General features: G+C 32.6%; 1 protein-coding gene across 3 annotated transcripts; it reads right to left on the bottom strand.

Annotated features, from left to right (window-relative positions):
• Positions 1 to 430: 430 nt before the first annotated feature.
• Positions 431 to 22,084, bottom strand: LOC149798576 (neurocalcin homolog). Of its 3 annotated transcripts, none has more exons than XM_089957388.1 (4): positions 21,976 to 22,084; positions 20,171 to 20,590; positions 7,834 to 7,848; positions 431 to 924 (listed from the first exon to the last, which is right to left on the bottom strand). In XM_089957388.1, exons 2-4 carry the CDS (start codon positions 20,564 to 20,566, stop codon positions 742 to 744), a joined length of 594 nt encoding a protein of 197 aa, XP_089813514.1. In that variant the 5' UTR covers positions 20,567 to 20,590; positions 21,976 to 22,084; the 3' UTR covers positions 431 to 741. The 3 variants fall into 3 exon arrangements, with proteins under 3 accessions (XP_089813514.1, XP_089813515.1, XP_089813516.1); XM_089957389.1 differs by lacking the exon at positions 21,976 to 22,084 and adding an exon at positions 21,790 to 21,942; XM_089957390.1 differs by lacking the exon at positions 7,834 to 7,848.
• Positions 22,085 to 22,328: the final 244 nt, after the last annotated feature.

Genomic DNA, 22,328 nt, shown 5'->3' with positions numbered 1-22,328 from the left:
TTACTCAGCTTAAGACAATAGAGTCGTACAAGTCACCATCACTACCACCGTTATCATCATCGTCTTCTTCTTATTGGTTTTCTTCTTCTTCTTCTTCCAAGTACATAACGCGAATTCTACATTTGGCATGTTAGTTTTACCGAACTGATTTGAAAGCATATTAGGAATACCTTCCTGCTTAAAGGCAACGCATTAATCTTTCTATAAGTGATGTAAACCAGAGGAGGAAAATAAAATCTTAAATCTGTTTAAGCTCATTCACTGGGCTGCCTCGTCGACAATTGCTCTCGATAAGTGCTTGTGCAATAATAACAGTATCCTTCTTTGGGTTTTTTTCTGCCATGCAAATTATATTTTTCTTCAAAGTATATTAGAGCTGACTTATTATCGAAAAGGAGAATTTGTAGTATAAATATTGTAAAGGAAACAGTTAAATAAGAAACTCTTTAATCTGTTTAATCTGATTGTACAAAGCATCATAAAGCATCACAAAGCATCAAAAGGTTTCATTATGAACAAGATGTCAATATTGCTTACATAAACAGCGTTTGTGTTAACAGGACAATAATACAGGACAATAATACATTAATCAATTTAATATGTACAAACCATTCATGTTTATCAAAAATGTCAAGAAAATATTAACGAAATTGCATTTGCAATTGCTGTGCGTTGATCAACAAAAGTCAACATGTTTGGATTTGAATTGTTGCAATTTTATGTCATATTATTCGTAACTAATCAGTTGTCATCGAGACCTGGGTCACATTCCAGCAGGTTAACAATAAGTGGCTGCTGTTTTGCACCTTGTATGAACTCATCCGGTGAAATTTTGTCGTCTTTGTTACAATCCATGAATTTGAACAAATCCTCCGTCAGAGTTTTTGGTGATGACGTACTGCAGCCCGTCATTTTATAAATAGCCTGAAAAACAAAATTCACTCCTAATTAATGCAAAATGAATTTATCGAGATTATTTATATTAATATTTCAACGATATTATTCAAGAATATGAAACACTCCTTTATAATAATTTTCATTGACAACGAGGTGTTGACTGGTACATGTGATTCACACGATGCCACAAAAATAATGCTTAATTTGTAAGAATGTCAATCTAACAAGGCCCCACAAACATTGAGAACATATACCAGCTTTGAGAAAGAAATAATAAAACCTGTTGATTGAACTAATTTAGGATATGGTTTGTTTATGTAATGAAAAATTAGTACGTACTAAGCGCTTTGGTCGCAGTGTATTTTAGCAACATGACTTCAATGGCAGGAGAGACGTTTTATGAACACTGGGGGTTCAAATTTTGTTTCCTGAACTATTATTTCCATTTAGTTGCATGGCAGCATTTCTGTGTCTGTCTGTATGTCTGTCTGTGTGTGTGTATGTATGTATGTATGTATGTATGTATGTATGTATCTCAACAGTTTATGGTGCTTAAGTAACTTACTGTGCCAATGTTACTTAACTGTTATACTTAATAATGTATTACTAATTGTTCTTTGATTCTACCTGGTAAAGATATTATTATTATTATTATTATTATTGTTGTTGTTGTTGTTGTTCTTGTTCTTGTTGTTGTTTTAAGTCCAGTGTATTCAATTTTGGAAAATAATTTATATGATTGTGCCAAAGCTTATACAAGCTGGTAACAAGAAACAAAATCTGCAAATTGGCAATGATGAAAATTCGAATTGTAACAGAAATTATTCTCGAAATAACTTATATTGTTAAAAATCAATAATGATCATTCCTTGGAGACAACGAATATAGCGATATAAGATAGTCTTATTTAGTGAATACATTTATAAGATAAAGAATGATCCCTTTCGTAAACAAAATTGATTGTTCATTAGCAAGGTACTCAATCACTTGAACCAAAACTACTGAGTCCATTGAAAGCTAAAACATGTAAGTGATACATTATATAAACCAAAAGGGACAAGTAGAGTTGCTTTGTAGGAACAACAAACTTGTCCGAGATCATACGATGCGTTAAATACCAGTTTGGGGAAGAAGAAGAAAAAACAATAATTTGAAAAAAGACGTCTTCAAGATAACAAACAACTGCACATTTGGGACGCAAATGAAAAACTTTAGTAAAAGGTATGATAGCAAGGAGTTTGAAAATAAGTAAATAAAAAATTGACGAGATGAAAAGAAAACACTAAATCCAAAATTGTATACATATACAGAGACACTGTGGTGAAAAGGAATGATTAATTCACATAATGGAAAAAAGTGTTGAGTCAGAACATTAAAAATCTGACATGGCTTCAAATACATTTGATATATGCATAAACATTAAAAACACACCGTAGGTGTTAATGATAATGACCTCCACATTCATCGCACTATTCCTTTATTTCTTTTGCATTTTCTGCTCGTTAATAACAAATATGTTTCTGTTGATAAATATAGGTATATGATAGCAAGCAGAAGTATAAATATTGGATAATGCCTCGAGGAAAGAGATAAAAGAAACCTAATAATAATGTTGAATCATCCATGTTTGTCCATTTAATTATTGATGAAATTTTTTAAATGTGTTGTGTAGTCTTGGCTTGCTTTGAACTGTTTATTGCATAGTAAACAACTACTCTTGTAACAATAACTACTAGAGCTAGTGTGATTAACGGCACCCGGTTAGAATGTATTCTGCAGCTGCACCGTTGGTGCAAGAACTGTTGCAAAATAGCACCCTCATAGTTTTCTGTAATCTTATTAAAATCTACAATTTTTAACTTTCAAACATTACTAGGTACAAATAGAAGCAACCCATATTTAAAAGAAAAAAACTGAATAAAAGAAACGGTGAAGTATATTATTCCATTTCGATGTCGATGTGTCTTAATTTAGTATATTTGCCAAGTAGTCAATATGAAGAAAGCTGATAATCAATCTCTCTATACATTAAAATAACTGAAAATAATTTTGTTTTTGACAGATCTAACGTGTACATAAATTTCATATGTTTTTTAATTTGCTTCTCGTAAATATTTACTAAATCGTTTTCGGTCGCCTTTGTACCGGTTTTCGCTTTCTGTGTTGCATTTTAAATTGCTGGTTTGTTTCTGTTTTTTGTACTATCCAATGGCCAGATAAATGCTCTTCTGTTAGAGCTGGAACTTCTTGTGAAGGTAAGTGTTTGAAGTTGCATTAAAAAAAACAGGAAATGGTGGCTGAATATGGTGAACATTAAAACTAAAAGAGAATAAAGGTCCTGAAGACTCCATTAAAGATTGCATACAATTATTTTAAAGTATTGAAACGTTTCGACGAACTTAATTCGTTAGCAATATATAATATAAAACGATATTACATTGCCAAAAATTATTATAAGTTCTGGTTATAAAAATTATTATAAATTCCCGTTACATCTAAATTAATCTAATTCTGAGGGAGATATGTTATTCAAGATGATGTGCCAATAATAATATACCCTATAAAAATATAGACAAATAACGGGGAATCTGCTTTTGTCAACAAATTGAGAGATAAAAATAAAAAACTACTAGAATATATTCAACCATCTTTGATTTTCAGCACAGATTAAATAGACTTAAAAGGATTTAAAGTGTTTTGCTGAAGTGGAAAGAGTACAAATTGCATAATCTATGCTAATTATGCAAAGTGACTCATCTGTTATCCCTGCATACGAAGGTGGTGTGTTTCTCGTATTGCAATAAAAACGCATAAATATTTTTTGAACCACCAGTTACCATAAGACAACCAAGTTCCTGATAATATCCGGCAAAAGACACAAATGAATCGTTTAATTAACAGGCATTTCTACCATGTGAAATGAAGGAAAACTTCCAACGGTGGAGAAGAAATTATTTTATACAAGAGGAAAAAGAATGAATAGGTTCGGTAAATGTTATAGAAGTTCTAACAAAAGGACAGTTTTGAAATGGAAGGTTGAAATGTGTATTTTAAAAAAATTAAAAGTAAAAAGTGAAAGCAGATTATAAACCTGACAACAGTAAATAACAACGCAAAACAATAAGGATTTTATACAATAATAGTTTCAAACATTCGAAGTTGTAGTTGGATGTGTAAAACGGGTGGAAAACCGTATTAGAGAAATTATTGAAAAAGAAATTTAAGCTTACGTAAAACGATTTATTAGGTGAAAAGTTGAAATTGGTTCCAAACAAGAACATAAGCTATTAGCTGCAGTGAAAACAATGACTATACAATCACATTCTTAATTTATGGAAATTATGGTAAAAAGTACAGATTTTTTTCCAATTTTGATCATACACCACCTACGCTTCAACTTTCTTCAGCTACCACAACTTCAAAATCTCCACCTCCCCCACTTCCTATAAATCCTTCACCTGATCCTCCTACTCCAGTTGAATTAGTTTTGGACAATATGAAAAACGGCTTTAAGAATCTAACCGATTATTTGTTTTAGCCAGTAGTAGCAGCATTGTTTGCTGTTACTGTTTGATAAGCTGGTTATACACATGCACTACATGTACTACACAAATATTTTCTTTCCTCTCCCGAACATTTGATTTTGCCTAATTTAGCATTCGTATGCGTGCCATTTGTATTGTGGTTTAGAGGCCTAATCAGTGAAAGCTAGTAAACTATTTAGAAAGCATATACAAGGTCACTCTATGATTCTTTGTTTGACTTGTTTTTTGTCTTTGCTGTTTTTGTTTCTGCTGTTTTCCATTTTGTCTTATTTTTGAAGTTTGTTTTCCATAATTTGCATATCGAGCAGAGTTGAATTGTTGTAGAATTTTTTTATGTAAAATTCACGAAATATTCACTTTACTCTGCAAGTTTGAATGTATAAGCAACTAAATTATCAACACGCAAAGTATTCCTTCTTCGTATGGTTCTTCTTATATTGACTTTCAAGTGATGGTATTGATGCTTATCTTTAAGCTATGATCATTCAGTACACTCGCTGAATGCATTCTGAAATAGTGCATGGGTCTTGATTTATGCTTAAAACGACAAATTAATAATAGTGTTCTCTTGAATGTTATTTTTAACTAAACTAGCTTTCATAGTATTATCCCATCGATATTTGTAAACAAATACACGTATCCATTGATACCGAGATTGTTGTTCTAATGTTAAATTCATAAAATATACGACCTCTCTGAAAACATTTGAAATATCACCATGTAGCATTATGTCATCATTTATTTATTTATATATTATTTATCATTCAACATTAATATATGTTGTTGTTTCAATATCCATGGTAGGGTATATATGTATAATGTTTTTTCAATATCATTATTTAGTATGCATATTTGAAGAACGTGCTATTATAAGTTACCGGTGTGTCAATAATGTTATAATTCCCATATACTAGTATGCTGCTCAGTAACATATCTTGTACTGTGTCTGGAAGGAGGTGCTAATAATGGTAAAAGAAAAGAAATTTCCCATAATTTCCACCCTACACTGCAATCTCACGTGAAAGGAGATGATAACAATAGCAAAGGAAAATAAATTTCCCCACAAATCCCTTCATCACTCCCACCAGTGTAACGGCAACCTCATGTCTCAAGATTATCTCACAGAATTTAAGCCTTGAAGGTGGACTGCGCAAGAATGGCACTGAATACCTTATTAACATCATCCAGAATAGTATGATGACTTAATTAGTTGTTTTAAACAATTTAGCAAATCGATGTGAGGAAGAGAAATATCTGCAAACGTCCTATTTTGGCACTGCCATTCACAAAATCGAATTTCTTTTAAACTAATATATGAAGTCACGTGGTACTAATGCTGATATTATTTTGGCACTGCCATTCACGAAATTGAATTTCCTTTAAACTAATATATGATGTCACGTGGTACCAATGCTGATATTCTTATTATTTTGGCACTGCCATTCACGAAATCGAATTTCTTTTAAACTAATATATTAAGTCACGTGGTACTAATGCTGATATTCGGATGTCACACACATCTTTCTCTTGACCCCTCAGAAAAAGAAAAAACTGGCTATTCAAACGAGCATTACAATTTTTTAAAACAATTTCTCGAAACAAAGCTGATTTAAACATTACTTTTAAGGATATGGAATTTAACTAATTTAGTTTCAATTTGTGATGGAAGAGTGATAAGAAAATGAAACAATCGAAATGCGATGTGAGATTCCAATACTCAGAGTTGTAAAATGTCTCCCTTAAGATATATAAGAATACATGTGGGAATCAATTGATACCAAAAGGAACTAGTAAAATGAAGGACACGAGCACATTAAATGACCTTGTATAAATGTCATGCAGATTTGTGTTCGTTGCTGCTGGAGTTATTTGCATTGTGATTAGTGAACATAACATGATATAATCAGTTAGAAAACTGAAAGAAAACATATACAAAAGCTCATGTATTAATTGAATTCGCGATTTCAAAAATATGAATGAGCAAATGTTGAAGGAAGATTCAAAATCAAATTCCTCGGGATGCACTTACGATTTATGATGAAAATGATGTGTGGTTATCATTGAAGGAATTATTGTATATAAATCATCAACATTTACCATACTAAGAATGCAGGATTATATCAAACTCTGAGAAGAGGGTTATCGTTTTTTCAGGCATACCAGAGATGTCCTACACGAGAAAGTACAAAAATTCTAAATGTGAAAAGGATTGGTCTCATCTTAAGATTTAGAATTAAGTTTCTTGTAAATATTAGAGATGCAACTAAACTATATGTGGACAAATTGAAAAACGTTCGACCTTGATCGAAATTACATTGTTGATGAAATCGTTAATGGTTATACAAAAGTTGCAAATAGTTTCCTTCCCTAGTATTAAGTTAGATATTAGTAATCACTTTGATTCATTACTAAGGGATACTGAACTACTGTTAAATGAAACCTTCTTTCAGACAGGTAAAGAGTTTATAATAAATGATGTGATGAAAAACTATAATTCGAAGGCTGCTGTTTTGATAGCTTGCATGAGTAATTATTAAATCTGTGAATACATTGCTTTGTTAAAACACTTACATATTTAACATGTCCATAAGATTGTAAAAAAGCCAGAATTAACCAACTTTTTAAGTCAGGTCGTTTATAAATAATCTTTGATTGGCACATGCCCAACCTATTGTCAACAAAATTCTAGAAAGTTGGATCATTTCATTTTTTATGACTTTTAATCGTTATTTGATTACCCCACCTCAGTAAGATTTGTCCCCATATCTTACCACGAAACATCACTCATTTGTTTGGTTGATCATTGGTTCATGAATATTAACGACGGTAAATTACGTGGAGTTATTGTCTTAGACATGTATAATACGTTTGATTTACTGAACCATAAAGAACTGCAACATGCACTATTAGCATATAATGCTACAAAACCATCATTGCTATGACATTAGTCGTAGCCCTGAAGGAGACTCTAACTTGGAAAAGTAAAACCTCTGATTTTGAAAATAAAGCCACTGTAATACCACATAGATTAAATCATTTTACCATTTTCGGTTTCATCTATAAATGACTTTTCAAAGTGGTCTGCAATAGTCTGCATTATCTACATATGCAGATGCAATTAGCTAGGACTGACGATACACTTGCAGGTGACTGCAAACTAAATGGAAATTTAAAAGTTAGGAATGGATATGTTGGAGCTGGTTAGTGCTAACTAAATGGAGATTTGCAGGATAAGCGTGAAGGTTGGTGTTGGTTAGAGCTAACAAAACCTAGGTTTACAAGATGCATATATAAAAACAACTATGCTCAACTTTATAGAACACGCAACGCATCTTCATCTCAACTCAACTCACAGTCAAATAGAAGGAATTCTATTTAGGTAATACTTTACCATGCTCGAACCCAACTGAAACGATTTTTTATAGAATCATTATAAGATAATAATTGTTATTAATAGTGTTAGAGTTTTAGACGATCTCATAAATGTTAATGCTGTTATATGCAACATTTTATATGCAACATTGTATGTGCAATATTGTATATGCAACATTTTATATGCAACATTGTATATGCAACATTGTATATGCAACATTTTATATGCAACATTGTATATGCAACATTTTATATGCAACATTGTATATGCAACATTTTATATGCAACATTGTATGTGCAACATTGTATATGCAACATTTTATATGCAACATTGTATATGCAACATTGACGCATCAGGAGAACGCCACAATTATTCTTACACGAAGCAAAAATACCTCAAAACAAGAAAAGAAACCATTATTTAAGTAGCAAATAATAATTACAGATTGATGATTTTGTATAAAAATGTGTTTTTAATTTCTAGGTCTTAAGCAATTTAGCAACAGAGTATTCGAATCTTTTAAGACACATTAGCACAGACTGTAGAGTAGAGAATGAAGTGAAAATAATGATCTAACACATGGCGAATATATGAGAGTGAAAATAAAGCCGTACTTATACATACCAATCGTTCAGAAAAGTCATTTCAAAGCCGTACTTATACACAGCAGTCGTTCAGTAGTCATTTTAAAGCCGTAAGTATACATACCAATCCTTCAGAAAAGTCATTTTAAAGCCGTACTTATACATACCAATCGTTCAGAAAAGTCATTTTAAAGACTGCTTTGTTTACTTTGGTAGATCTGAATGGAAAAGTTTACAATATGATATAAAACAAGTGCCTGGTGTTTCCACTTTAAAGACAATAACATTCTGCGAGTACTTTTAGCACCCAAAAACCCATGTAATAGTAGTATAACGCAATGACATAGGAACAGTGATATATCAATAAGATGACAATGTAACACATGGACGTGGGTCTCAGCTTTGATAAATCAATGAGATGACTGTATGACACTAGGACGTAGGAACAGTGATATATCAATAAGATGACTGTAACACATGGACGTGGGTCTCAGCTTTGATAAACCAGTTGGATTACTGTATGACACTAGGACGTAGGAACATTGATATATCAATAGGATGAGAGTGTAACACATGGACGTGGATCTCAGCTTTGATAAATCAATGAGATAGATGACTGTATGACACTAGGACATAGGAACAGTGATATACCAATAAGATGACTGTATGACACTAGGATGTAGGAACAGTGATATATCAATAAGATGACAGTGTAACACATGGACGTGGGTCTCATCTTTGATAAATCAGTGAGATGACTATGACACTAGGACGTAGGAACAGTGATATATCAATAAGATGACTGTATGACACTAGGACGTAGGAACAGTGATATATCAATGAGATGTCTATGACACTAGGACGTAGGAACAGTGACGTATCAGTGAGATGACAGGATGACACTTGGACTAGGGATCTTTGATAAATCAAGGAGATGACTGTATGTCGTATACAGATGCCATCCGCATTTCAACGTATCTTTCATGCAAGTTTCTGTCAGGGATTTTCAAGTGTACAGTGTTTTAATTTGTCTCCAAAACCATAAAGACTGATAACACTGGAATAACAAAACAATAAAATGCTAATTCAAAATTTCTTTTCCAAAGAAAACAAAACGAATCATAAGGCGGCAATTTTATTCGAGTTTGTTATTGTTATTGTTATTGTTACTGCATTGTATTTAACTTAGATTATATCATCTATGAACACACAAACTGAGTCACTATAACGCATAGCTACCTTAGAGGGGTTGTATTCCATCTATACCCCTTCTATTATTTCATCCAAATTTCTGTCGAAACATTGGGCTCACGTTGTTTGATGCATCGATGCGCAAAATGCATTAAACCCATAAGGACTCAATAAAAACCAACGTCAGAAGTGCCCTTTACATGACGCGTTAAATATTTTCTACTCTCACATATATTTGAGAGATACTCTGTTATCAAATACGTTTCAAAGTTTTGTATGACTCTAAGCTTCTCAAATATTTATTGACACAGACACCTGTGGTTTACGAACCTATTTATAACATAGAAATTGTAAACTTTCCTCCTAGAGGTACAACTTAGCATAATTTAGCATATAAATTTGTCGTTTACCTTGCGAACGAGAAAGGAAAAAAGTGTCTTGTTGAAGTCCAATATACCTGTTACTTTTGTGGAGGCAACCATGCAACAGGTGTTCTTTACGTGGCATTTTTTTATTTTATTCGGACTGCTGTTTCATATGAGCTGAAATCGTTACACATGCCTCACCTTGTACCTGTCAATATCTAGTAATGTTCGGGATGACTTTGGTTTAGTTTCTAAAGATCTTTGGTGGAAGAAAGGTTTGTATTAGTGTATTTGGTCTCTGGGAAGAATTGACATTTTGTTTTTCGCTCGTGACAGGAAGTTTTGGAAATATAGCACACATTAATGCAATGTAAATGTTCCTTTTACAGTCGGATTAGAATAGAGAAATCTGATATGACAGAGATCTTACAGGAATCAAATAAACTGCATTGCTCTGCTCACCATTGGAATTCCTTATCTTATTATTTTAATGGCCTTCCAGATAAAGCAGTGCACTGATAATTGGATAGGAATATTGTTAGTTACTGTCTGTTTCAAATGACCTTTTCAACAGTATTAAATATAAAAGCTGAAATTTGATTGTTGATTCACAAAGGTCAGCAAAGAATTTTATTTTACCAGGGTTTATCTGATCAAATCATGATTTTAATGAGATTGATTTTTTGAAAAATTATATCGCTTCTTACAACATAGATATAGTGCAAACAAATGCTTATTATCAACCTGGACATCAGATTAAAGAAGAAAGAAAGAAAGAGGAAAGGAAATATCAAAAATGGAAAATAAATCGAAGCATAAAAGCTCGGTGCCGTATTTACGCGAGATAATCTTGTGCCCAGTATTCGTCAGTAGTTAATAAATAAGCTATATCTGTTACATAATTAGATTTTAACTCACGCAACCTTTAAAACATTTTCATCTTTAAAGACGCAACCATCCAAAAAATATTTGTTCCAGCTATTTTCGTTAATCAGATTTCTCGGATATAAATAAAGTCTTCTTCCCAGCATGCAACGCGTTGACTGGACTAAAGCATTTACAATGGTGCGTTGAAAAATTGGTTAATTGAACAGCAAAAAGCAATCTCTGCAATGTAAAGAAATTAAACAAGTTTACGAATGATCACGGCTGTCTTTCGCAATCTTGTAGTCCAAGGTGAGAAAGGATTCATGAATCGGACTGAAATCTCATTGTTGCAATTGATTCATTTTGTTTTAAAATGCATTGCCTTACAACATACAAGATCAACTTGCAACTAATTAAGGGTTCTTGTCCAGTAAATATTATCATAGTTTTCTAAGTACAATAAGCGTCACTAACAGTTTAATAATAGCAATATGAAAAAAGAGAAAAACAATATCAAACTACAAAAACAACTACTTAGTAAAGAAATGGAAAAGAATAAAAACAAGAGGAAGAGAGGAAGAAAGATGGTTGTTACAGACAAACAAGACTAGCATTAATTAGAGTACAACGCAAAACAAAATCAAATCTATACGTCGATTCTTTGATTCCCTAAATCAAGGATAGTTATAGATTAAACTCAATGCGAGTCCGAAAACCACCAGGTATACCATTTGCAAGTTTAAAGGTAATGACGGGTATATAGACACTGATAGATCGAAACATTCGGATTTTTACCAGCCGTTGGTAAATGGGGATCTAAAAATAGTGGGGTGAAGTTTTACACTGGAAGCTACACGAAGAGGGTTCAGTATTAAATTGTATATGGCCTATATTTCCGTATTAGGCGGAATATGTTTCTTAAACACGCGTAATTACGGGAATTGGAATTTTCTAAAGGAGGGGAATTCTAAAATGTAACTGAACTTTTGAATGAACCAAGAAACGCACTCACTGCCTAGACGGCATAAAATTCAATTTATTATCTTTGACTATCGTAGTAATTTGATACTTCCCCGCTGCAAAGGAGGAAGTTTAAATAAACATGATCGGGCCATACCATTTATAGCAATATAGAACACCGCTATTTTTTAAACTGATTTTAAGTGTATTATCCCTTTTCAAAGTTATGTTAGCACTGGTTGCCAAGCCTGGAACTTTGTTGTTCGTTTCAAATGGAAACATTTCAAACCTACATGAGTTATATTCAGCGAGATTATCTCACATTTTGCAGGTATATTCAAAATTCTGATGGAACGAATGACAGATAAGTTATATTAAGAGTTGACCAATCAACGGTACGTTTTAGCTTTCGTAGAATATCGGCTTGCTTGTTTTTGCAGTACTAATAAATAATAATGTATATGTTTTGTCAGTTTCTAAGTAGATCCTGGATTTTTGACGATATGTTTGAGGTAATCAAACAAATTGATTTCAGTAATCATCAAACTAGAAGGTACGTCATTATAACTAACAGAAAGGAAAGAAAAACTCACAAGGAGTATTGTAAGGGCTAAGTCTTACCAGCCACAGTCATCGTCGGGTGTATATCCAATAATTAGCTAATTCTGTATCACAAAGATGAGCTTTCAGCAAATGACACTTGTAAGGTTGCCTGTTATGTCAGTAAGCCCACAGAAAGTCCTAAAATGAGATCCTAACGAATGCCAGTTTGAGCAATTGTGTTTATACAGGTTGATTGTCAGTCAAAACACTTTGTTTTTTGTCTAAAGGATAACGCATTTCATGGATGAACCGAGTAACCTCTTCCTACGAAATAGACAGAGAGTCTGTACATTTCTAATATCAAATTTTCTTTCAGCCTAAAAGTTAGCTCTGAAAAAGAATTTCAATACAACCATCTTGATTTTGCTTACTCATCAAAATGATCTTCACTAATTAACTTGTTCCTAAATGAACCTTCTCTTCAGCTTTGGTATCTTTTATCCCTTCTCTCGGTTTTGTTCAGTGACTTTGTCATTACCAAAATTGTAGCATTTTGTCAGTTCATTTTTTTTTGGAGTAAGAAGAATTCAATAATTCAATAGCACGATATCTGAATCTACAATATTGCAAATATATATTTCCTCAGAGTAATCATTTATTGTGCTAGATTGTAGACCGTATTATTTAAATACACAAGTGGCTCAAAATTGAAATATCACTATGTCCATCAGGCTCGAGAGTATGTTTGTCTTCAACAAACCATAGGTAACTTGTGGATTCGAGAGTAGTTTCGTTTCAGCAAAGAATTAGTATCCTTGAGTTGGTACAGCACATCCGGTTTAGTCTGCTTTACTATGGATGATAGACACATGGATTCCATTGTGTTTTGCTCTACATATATATGATTTTCTTAAGAACTCAGTGCTAGATTTTATTTTAGGAAAATCACCTCATTCAAGTTTTCAAGAAGCAACTATTTTAGACGTCCTATCATCTAAAAAGATAACACCTTTCCTAATTTGCACGTGACCCAAACAGGTTTTTTTAAGATTATACGAAACGGTATTACATCGGTCTAAGTGCGTCATCTCCTAATCTGACGCAGCAGCACCTATTTCAAAATAGGTGGGATAATATTTCGCTCAAGTTATTTAAGAAAGATGATTAATTATAAAATGTATTCACAGGTGTGAAGACATATCCTTCGCCAATGGTCTAAACATCAGTTTACATATAATCTCTCGGTAAATGCGAAATATGATGCCATCCATGGTTTAGCTTGTTTGCTAGATATTAGTTATCCTAAGTGCGTAATTTCTTCTAGAATAACATCTGGAACGTGCGTATCTAGATCTACCTTCCTAAAGAATTATATTTATCTATCCATTATTGTCTCTATCTATCATTTAGTTTGTTTTCATGTATGTATGTATGTATGTATGTATGTATGTATGTATGTACGTATGCATGCATGCATGCATGCATGCATGTATGCATGCATGTATGTATGTATGTATGTATGTATGTATGTACGATATCTTTCAAGTATTGAGAACAAGTACGTAATTCGTCGAGAGGTTTTACATGGCTCAAATATATTTTGCCAAGTGTGCCTGTAATTTTAGTTAAATAAATATTTTTAACAAAACATATTGCAATTGTTGATAGAAGAAAATTAAGATGGCATATTCCCGTTCTGTTTCAAAGTTAAATGAACTGCATTGTTATGGGAAAACTTTCTTAAGAGGACAATTGATCACTAGAATAAAAATTTTGTAAAATTGTGGCCTTCTCAGCAAAATCTTATGATTAATCATGTTACAACCTTTCGTTTTCAAAGAAAATAAGGTCAAATGACATGCCTTGCTGACGATGGTCATCAAATTCTTAAAGGTGTAAATGTCTAAGGATGAGTTGTATTCCATGATGACAGAAAGTTAGCGAGGATGCAGTCATTGCCTTATATTAAATATGGTAGTCTGTTCGTATGAATGCCTTATATTAAATATGGTAGTCTGTTCGTATGAATGCCTTATATTAAATATGGTGGTCTGTTCGTATGAATGCTTTATATTAAATATGGTAGTTTGTTCGTATGAATGCCTTATATTAAATATGGTAGTCTGTTCGTATGAATGCCTTACATTAAATATGGTGGTTTGTTCGTATGAATGCCTTATATTAAATATGGTAGTCTGTTCGTATGAATGCCTTATATTAAATATGGTAGTCTGTTCGTATGAATGCCTTATATTAAATATGGTGGTTTGTTCGTATGAATGCCTTATATTAAATATGGTGGTTTGTTCGTATGAATGCTTTATATTAAATATGGTAGTTTGTTCGTATGAATGCCTTAAATTAAATATGGTAGTCTGTTCGCATGAGTGCTTTATATTAAATATGGTGGTTTGTTCGTATGAATGCCTTATATTAAACAGGGTTGTCTGTTCGTATGAATGCCTTATATTAAATATGGTAGTCTGTTCGTATGAATGCCTATTATACGGTGCGAAATGATCTAATCATTGCAGTATGGCTTTTGACGTCACTTTTTTGCTTCAGTAAATCGCGCCATAAACAATCAGAAATATTGGACGAAAGACAACATCGTTGTGTCTCTTACTGAATACCGAAAGAGAAACAAATCTTATTCAGCTGGAATAATCCCAATAACAACCCTGTGATTGTATTATTAAATAAAAACAAAAACGTGTACGAGACCTTTGGAAATCCATAGCGATTTACTACCTGCAGTAAATCGGTTGCACGGGTTTTCTGTTGAGGAAAATGAATATGATAAATATAAATGTGTTATTTTAAAATATTTTATTCAATCCGAAATAGTTTGATTCCATTCAAAAGAGTTCCATCTAGACAGTTCTTGAAAAATTCTCCTTGCCTTATTCCGAGAGTATAATAAAATAAACAATACCAACACGTAGAATGTGTGACCGGTTTCGCTTTAATGCTTCATCAGAATGAATTCAAACTGAATTCATTTTTGATGAAGAACTTTTTAAAAAAACTTAATCTAAAAAAGACGAACTATTATCAAGTCAACTCAAAAAGTTACAGAATTTACAGAGAGAGAAAAACAATTTTCCTGGCCAAAGAGAAACTTCAGCATCGAAAATAACTAGAGGAAAATCCGAAAGAGATAATCAACAACCAAATATATCAGCAGAGGAAATTAACTTCATCAATGCTAAAAAAAAAAAAACGTGCAGTAACTAAGAATCACACACGGAATAACCAACAACCAAGACATGAAAAGGAAATGGAACAAGCATCACCAAGAGCAAGAATTACCTATCAACCAAATCACATTGAAAAAATAATAGACCCATTCGAAACAATTGCAAAAATGATCAAGCAAAAAACTTAACAGCCCCGGGCACACAAAAGGCGACCTATGCAGATGCAGTAAAAAATGAGGCGAAGAAAACTACACAAGAATCCAACAGAACCGTTATAGCAACAATACAAAGTCTAATGGAAACCCTCAAGGATCTGTTGAAAACTACACAAACAGAAGAAAGAATAGGAGATTTATCAGAATACAAAACAAGAACAGATGGAGGAAAGAAAAATAAAAGAAAAAAGGAAATCGAAAGATGAAAAAAATTGTGTTAAACCTTTCTAAACGAATTCTAACTAATAGTGATTACATTCTTCTAGGTAAGGGATTATCATATTGTCCGATAACCAAAGTGCATGATAATATTAATTTAGCAGAAGTATTTTTCAAATACACAAGATCATTAAAATTAAAAGAATTTTTCTCACAATCATGTACATCTTCACGATATGAAAATAGTTTTCATCTACAAAATAAGCCCTTTTACAATAAAAAAGGATCAACATTTACACCTTCTAGTGGACGAGATATTTATCTCGATTTTTATATTGAAGCAACTAAAGAAGAAATTTTAAATAGCAGTCCTAAAAGAAAACATTTTACAAACATATCTAAAGAAGAACTAAATTCTTTACGTAGCTTATCACAAGATGAAAATATTATTATTAAAAAAGCTGATAAGTCTAGCACCACAGTAATAACGAATAAGGAGGATTGTGTTAAAGAAGTAGAAAGACAATTAAATGATGAAGAATATTACACAAAACTTTCCTATAATCCTTCTGAAGAAATTAAAGAAAAAATAAGCCAATGTATTAATCAAATCTCTGTACACAATTGTTCCATATATGATGAACTAGATATCTTCCCAAATAAAATACACACACCTCAGTTTTATATTTTACCAAAAATACATAAAACGGTTGATAAGTCACTACCTTTAGGATATCCAGGTAGACTCATTATTTCTACATATAACTCAATTAAAAATAATATATCGCAATATATTGATCACATTTTACAACCACTGATGAAATCACTACCTTCATATGTCAAAGATACTTTTGATTTCATTACCAAATTGAAATCTTACCGAAACTAACTGAAAATTCATTCCTTGTTACACTTGATGTGGTTTCACTCTACATGAATATACCACATAATGATAGTATCGAATCGTGTAAATATTATCTTGAAGAAAACGAATATACATATAAACTATCAAAAGAACATGTTTGTGATTTGATAAAACTTGTGCTCGAAAATAACTTTTTTCAATTTGGTAATACAAACTATTTCCAAGAAATGGGAACAGCAATGGGTAGTCCTATGGCACCTGCTTATGCATCTTTCTTTATGGGAAAAATAGAAAATGATTTTCTAAATAAATGCCTCTTAAAACCGGATGTATGATTAAGGTTTTTAGACGATATCTTTATGATTTGGAGTTATTCATTAGAAGACCTTTATTATTTTATAGACAGTTTAAACAAAATACATCCAACAATAAAATTTACATTCAATGTCTCTAAAACTAAAGTATCATTTTTGGACGTAGATGTCGTGAAAAATGAAAATAATGACATTACTAACATGGTTCATGTTAAAAACACGAATATTCATCAATATGTTGAATATTCTTCATGCCATCCTAAATCATGTAAAAACAGGATACCATATAGTCAAGCAAAAAGATATAGAAGAATTATTTCGGATGACGCTGTTTTTAAATCATCTTTGACAGAGTTAGGTCAGCATTTTTTAAGTAGAAATTACCCTATTGACACCATTAATATTGCTTTCCAAAAAGTATCTTCTCTTACACAGCTTGAATCTTTACAATATAAAATCAAAAGTAGAAATGAAGATATCATTCATTTTGTTATTGAATATAATCCAAGTTTGCCTAATATAGGTAAGATTATCAATAAATATTGGGATTTATTAAACTTATCATGTAAACCAAGTGTTAAATCGCTACACGAAAGCAAACCCACACTTGCTTATAAAAGGACTAAAAATCTTAAAGATTTCCTAACTAATTCTAACTTAGAAAAAACATCATATTAAATAGGATCATCAACTAAATGTAATAGACCTAGATGTTAACACTGTTCATTTAATAATGAAAATACTTTTTTCAATAGTAATAATACGAAAGAAACTTTTAATATGCGTTGTGATACTAATTGTGCAACATCAAATGTTATTTATTTGATGACATGCAAAAATTGTGGCATCCAATATGTTGGACAAACCAGTCAACAAATATCTAAACGGACTAACCAACATAGATCAGATATAAAAAATTATATCGATCAATCATTTTCATCTCATGTTGCCGCACATTTTAACAAAATTTCCCATACATTGCAAGATTTCTCTTTCCAACACACACACACACACACACACACACACACACACACACACATATATATATATATATATATATATATATATATATATATATATATATATATATATATATATATATATATATATATATATATATATATATATATATATAAGACCTTAAACTGGTTTAATAAGATTTGTATGGTCTAAAAAACACAAATTTCTTTTACCTAGTATAATACATATTTGAGACATTACAAACATTTTACACTTGTGGCCCGGTTGTGTCCTTTGAATAAATTAATATTCATTTAAAAGGCAAGTGTCTCTTGCCCTTGTGTAGTCTCTTTCCCAAAAGACTCACTTCAAGTCACCTTCTAAAATGACAACCACCACTGCAACACACCTTTCTTATTATTTTGTCCAAACTGATCCGTCAGTAAATTATTAGTGCATTCAACGCAAGTCAAAATAATATAACTAATCAGGGAAATAATTCTTTTCGAAACGTTTTCTTATTGCAAGTTTTCTAAGTCATCAATAACAGGTTTTGTTCCGTTCATTTGATGGTGACATGAATACACCCACGTGTGTGTGTGTGTGTGTGTGTGTGTGTGGTCATAACGCACGAATTTTCAAAACGGGATTTTCTCAATAATTTGGCAATTAAAAGAATAAAGGTACGGTTGTCTTTTTTTTTTCTTACTGTTGTTGAAAATATCTATATTTTCGGTAAGTTAAAAATAGATTTGAGATGACATGGTTACATTTTTATTAAACATATAACAGCTGAAAACAGATTTTTGATGACCTGGTCAGTTTTATTAAACATAAACAAGTTTAAAACAGATTAAGATGGCCGGGTTACAGTTTTATTAAACATATACAAGTTTAAAATAGATTTCAGATGACCGTGTTGCAGTTTATGAAACACACAAGTCTAAAACAGATTTAAGATGACCAGGTTACTGTTTTATGAAACATATACACGTTTAAACAGATCTGAGATGACCGGGATACAGATTATGAAACATATACAAGTTTGAAACAGATTTGAGATGACCGGGTTACAGTTTTATTAAACATATAAAGGTTTCCTACTCAAATTTAGATTGTTGAATAACTTTCTTATTCCATGGTTTCGCACCCAATTACTTATTTTCTGGACATAATACAGGCGTGAATTATTTAAACATAGCTGTATCATTTTGAATTATTTTCTGAAGAAAGGTGTCGAATTGTGTCTGAGAATAATTGTATGACTTTCTCATAATAGAAGAATTTCGTGACTCTTATTTAGAATATGAGTTACTTGGCCAGAGATAAAATTATAAACACTAACTATTATTATCAAGTCTTTTCTTTTCTGCACAAAATAATGTATTCTAGTGTTCAAAAACATGGACATTTACATTTTCTATCAGTTGAAGACACGTCTACTGAATGCCCTTATCAAACATCTTCTATCCAGCATCAACACAATTATCATCTAAGAAAGTATGAATCATATAAGTCAACTTGTGCAAGAAGAAAGTGGAATAGTATTCGTTATTTGCTGACTAAATCTTAGTGTTTTCGATAATGGTGTTGTGATTTAAATCAACATAATTGTTTCCAACACATAGTCTACATAACAGTGTTAGTTCCTAGGTGTTCCTAAATTCCGTGTGTGTTAAATTTTGTTTTGGTAATACATGTTAATCAACCTAAGAAATTAAAAGTGGGAAAGGAATAGACCGAAAAATAAACGAAACACCTGCCATGGAAAGTTTTGAGATGTATATTCCTAAAATGACCTATAAACAAGAGCCCGGATGTATTACTGCAGATATTCAATGATTTGAAAAATTGTAGCTTTCATGTGTATGACTGCTTCCTAAATTGTATAAACTTAGTAAAATGTACAAATATGAGAAAGTTAATCACCTAGAGAAATCTACACCTCAAAATGTGATTCATTTCGTGAAATAGTCACTTTGGGATTTAATAAACGTATTAAAATATTAAAGAGCTTGGTGACCCCTTTTGAAAGCTTTTGATTTTACTTGGTGACGTTCTTTCTTTCCTTTTTTTTTTTTTGGGGGGGGGGGTGCCAATAGAAGGCTGCCAAATTAGATTGAAAGATTTACCTCTATGATGTCCTGCATCTCATCCTTTGTAATGAACCCATCTCCGTTAATGTCATACATACTGAAGGCCCATTTCAACTTGGTTTCGAAGTCAGTACTTCCCGATATGCAAAGTCCGAGGATGAATTCCTTAAAATCGACCATGCCGTTTCCATTCGCATCGAATGTCCGGAACACGTGCTCAGCGAAGATGGAAGCATCACCTTGAAATACGGAATCATATACTTGTACGAACTGTTTCTTGGTAAGTTCTTTTTGACCAGGTTGTAAACGTGACTTATAGTCATCGTACCATTCCTTTATCTCGTCCGCGGTAAAGTCAACGTTGACGTGGCTCTTGAGTTCATCTATTGTCTGCGGCTTTAGGCGTGCGACCCTTCCTGAGTTTGCTCCCATTTTGTCTCAATAATAATTCACCAGCTGAAAATAGTGATGGTCTAAAGTTTTAATCCACGACATAGTATCTTAATTCTCTCTGTCTCTGTCTCTCTCTCTCTGTCTCTCTCTCTCTCTCCATGCCAGACCATCTTTTAATCTGTATACCTACCCACTCCCAAAACTACCTATCAATAATTAAACCGATTTCTGTCTGCCTTCCTACTCATTTCCAGTATGCCAATGCGCCAATGTATCTTCTTTGTCTCCCTACCTACTTGCCTATGCGTTTATCTACCTGTCAACCTACTAGTCTCTCTACTTACTTGCCTATGTGTTTATCGACATGCCAACCTACTAGGCTCCCTACTTACTTGCCTATGTGTTTATCTAATTGTCAACCTACTAGCCTCCCTACTTACTTGCCTATGTGCTTATCTAGTTGTCAGCCATCTAGTGTCATTAAAATTACTTTCCTGTGTTTTTATCTACTTGTCAACCTACTAGACTCTCTACATACTTGCCTATGTGTTTATCTGCTTGTCAACCTACTAGTCTCTCTGCTTGCTTGCCAATGTCATTATCTACATATCAACCTACTAGGATCCCTACTTATTTGCCTATGTGATTATCTACTTGTCAGTCTACTAGTCTCCCTACTTGCTTGCCAATGCCATTATCTACATGTCAACCTATAAGTCTCCCTCCTTTCTTGCCTTTACACTTATCTACTTGTCAACCTACTAGTCTCTCTACTTACTTGCCTATGTGTTTATCTACTTGTCAACCTACTAGCCTCCCTTCCTACTTGCATGTGTGTTTATATACTTGTCAACCTACTAGCCTCTTTTCTTATTTGCCTATGTATTTATCTATAAATCCTCAATAACCTCAATAGCGAGGAAAATAAAGTTCGTAATAGAAAGCATGGAGACATTTCGACTACTTTTACAGAACGATCAGCTAAATTTTGTGGAAATTCCATCCTGGTAAGCGGGTAACTCCAAAGAAACGATACACATTATCATATTTCTTACTGAAACAATCGTTGCTTTTATTCGTTTGATTTTATTCGTTTGTTTTACTCAGTAATCCACCATTATGAAGACAATAGTAGGATCAATGCAGTTTCACGAATCGAAATAAAGCGTACAAGTTCTAATGCATATTAGATCCAAGAAACTTAATCTGCATGAATTAAATATCCATTTCTACTACCATGCATAGTGTCTGTGTCGTGTTACCTGCACATGGAGAATCCTGTCTGGTTAAATATATAATCGTCCTTATGGCTGTTTTAAAGAATACAGTAACGATTGTATAGATACTGTCTCAGTCGAAATAATGTCACATGCGCCATGAAGATTAACTTAGGTATAAAGATTTCCGTTTTCATATATGAAGAAATAACAGTAATTATTTCCACCTACCAAATGCAGAGTAATGATCCGAGAAGAGAAGTCCGTTCAGTACCCGCTCCAATCGTATTCGAGAGAAGTGTAGAGCAGACAGAGAATGTGCACTATTTATACATCAGCGTGGTATCTAAATTATAAGGGAAGTCTTTTTTTAATCCAGCCCAGACGTCACTACTTTGTGTGTGTGGGGGGGGGGAGCGGTCTTAAAGGCTAGGTCTTGACGCTTGTCGTTAGATCATGTACCCCAACATATAATGTGGAATGCAGGGATACTCGCTTTCCTCTCTGATTGGAATAGTGATGTCATTTGTAATTATAATTTCATGTGTGTACAACCTGCATTTCTAAATGGAAATGGAAATCTA

This window comes from Sinohyriopsis cumingii, chromosome 5 (genome assembly GCF_028554795.1).
Source record: "Sinohyriopsis cumingii isolate HCF-2022 chromosome 5, ASM2855479v2, whole genome shotgun sequence".
Lineage (NCBI taxonomy): Eukaryota > Metazoa > Mollusca > Bivalvia > Unionida > Unionidae > Sinohyriopsis > Sinohyriopsis cumingii.
This window is presented reverse-complemented; position numbering and strand designations above follow the sequence as displayed.

Excerpts from the sequence above, each read along its gene's own strand:
- LOC149798576 (XM_089957388.1), bottom strand. The coding sequence starts at position 20,566 with ATGGGAGCAAACTCAGGAAGGGTCGCACGCCTAAAGCCGCAGACAATA.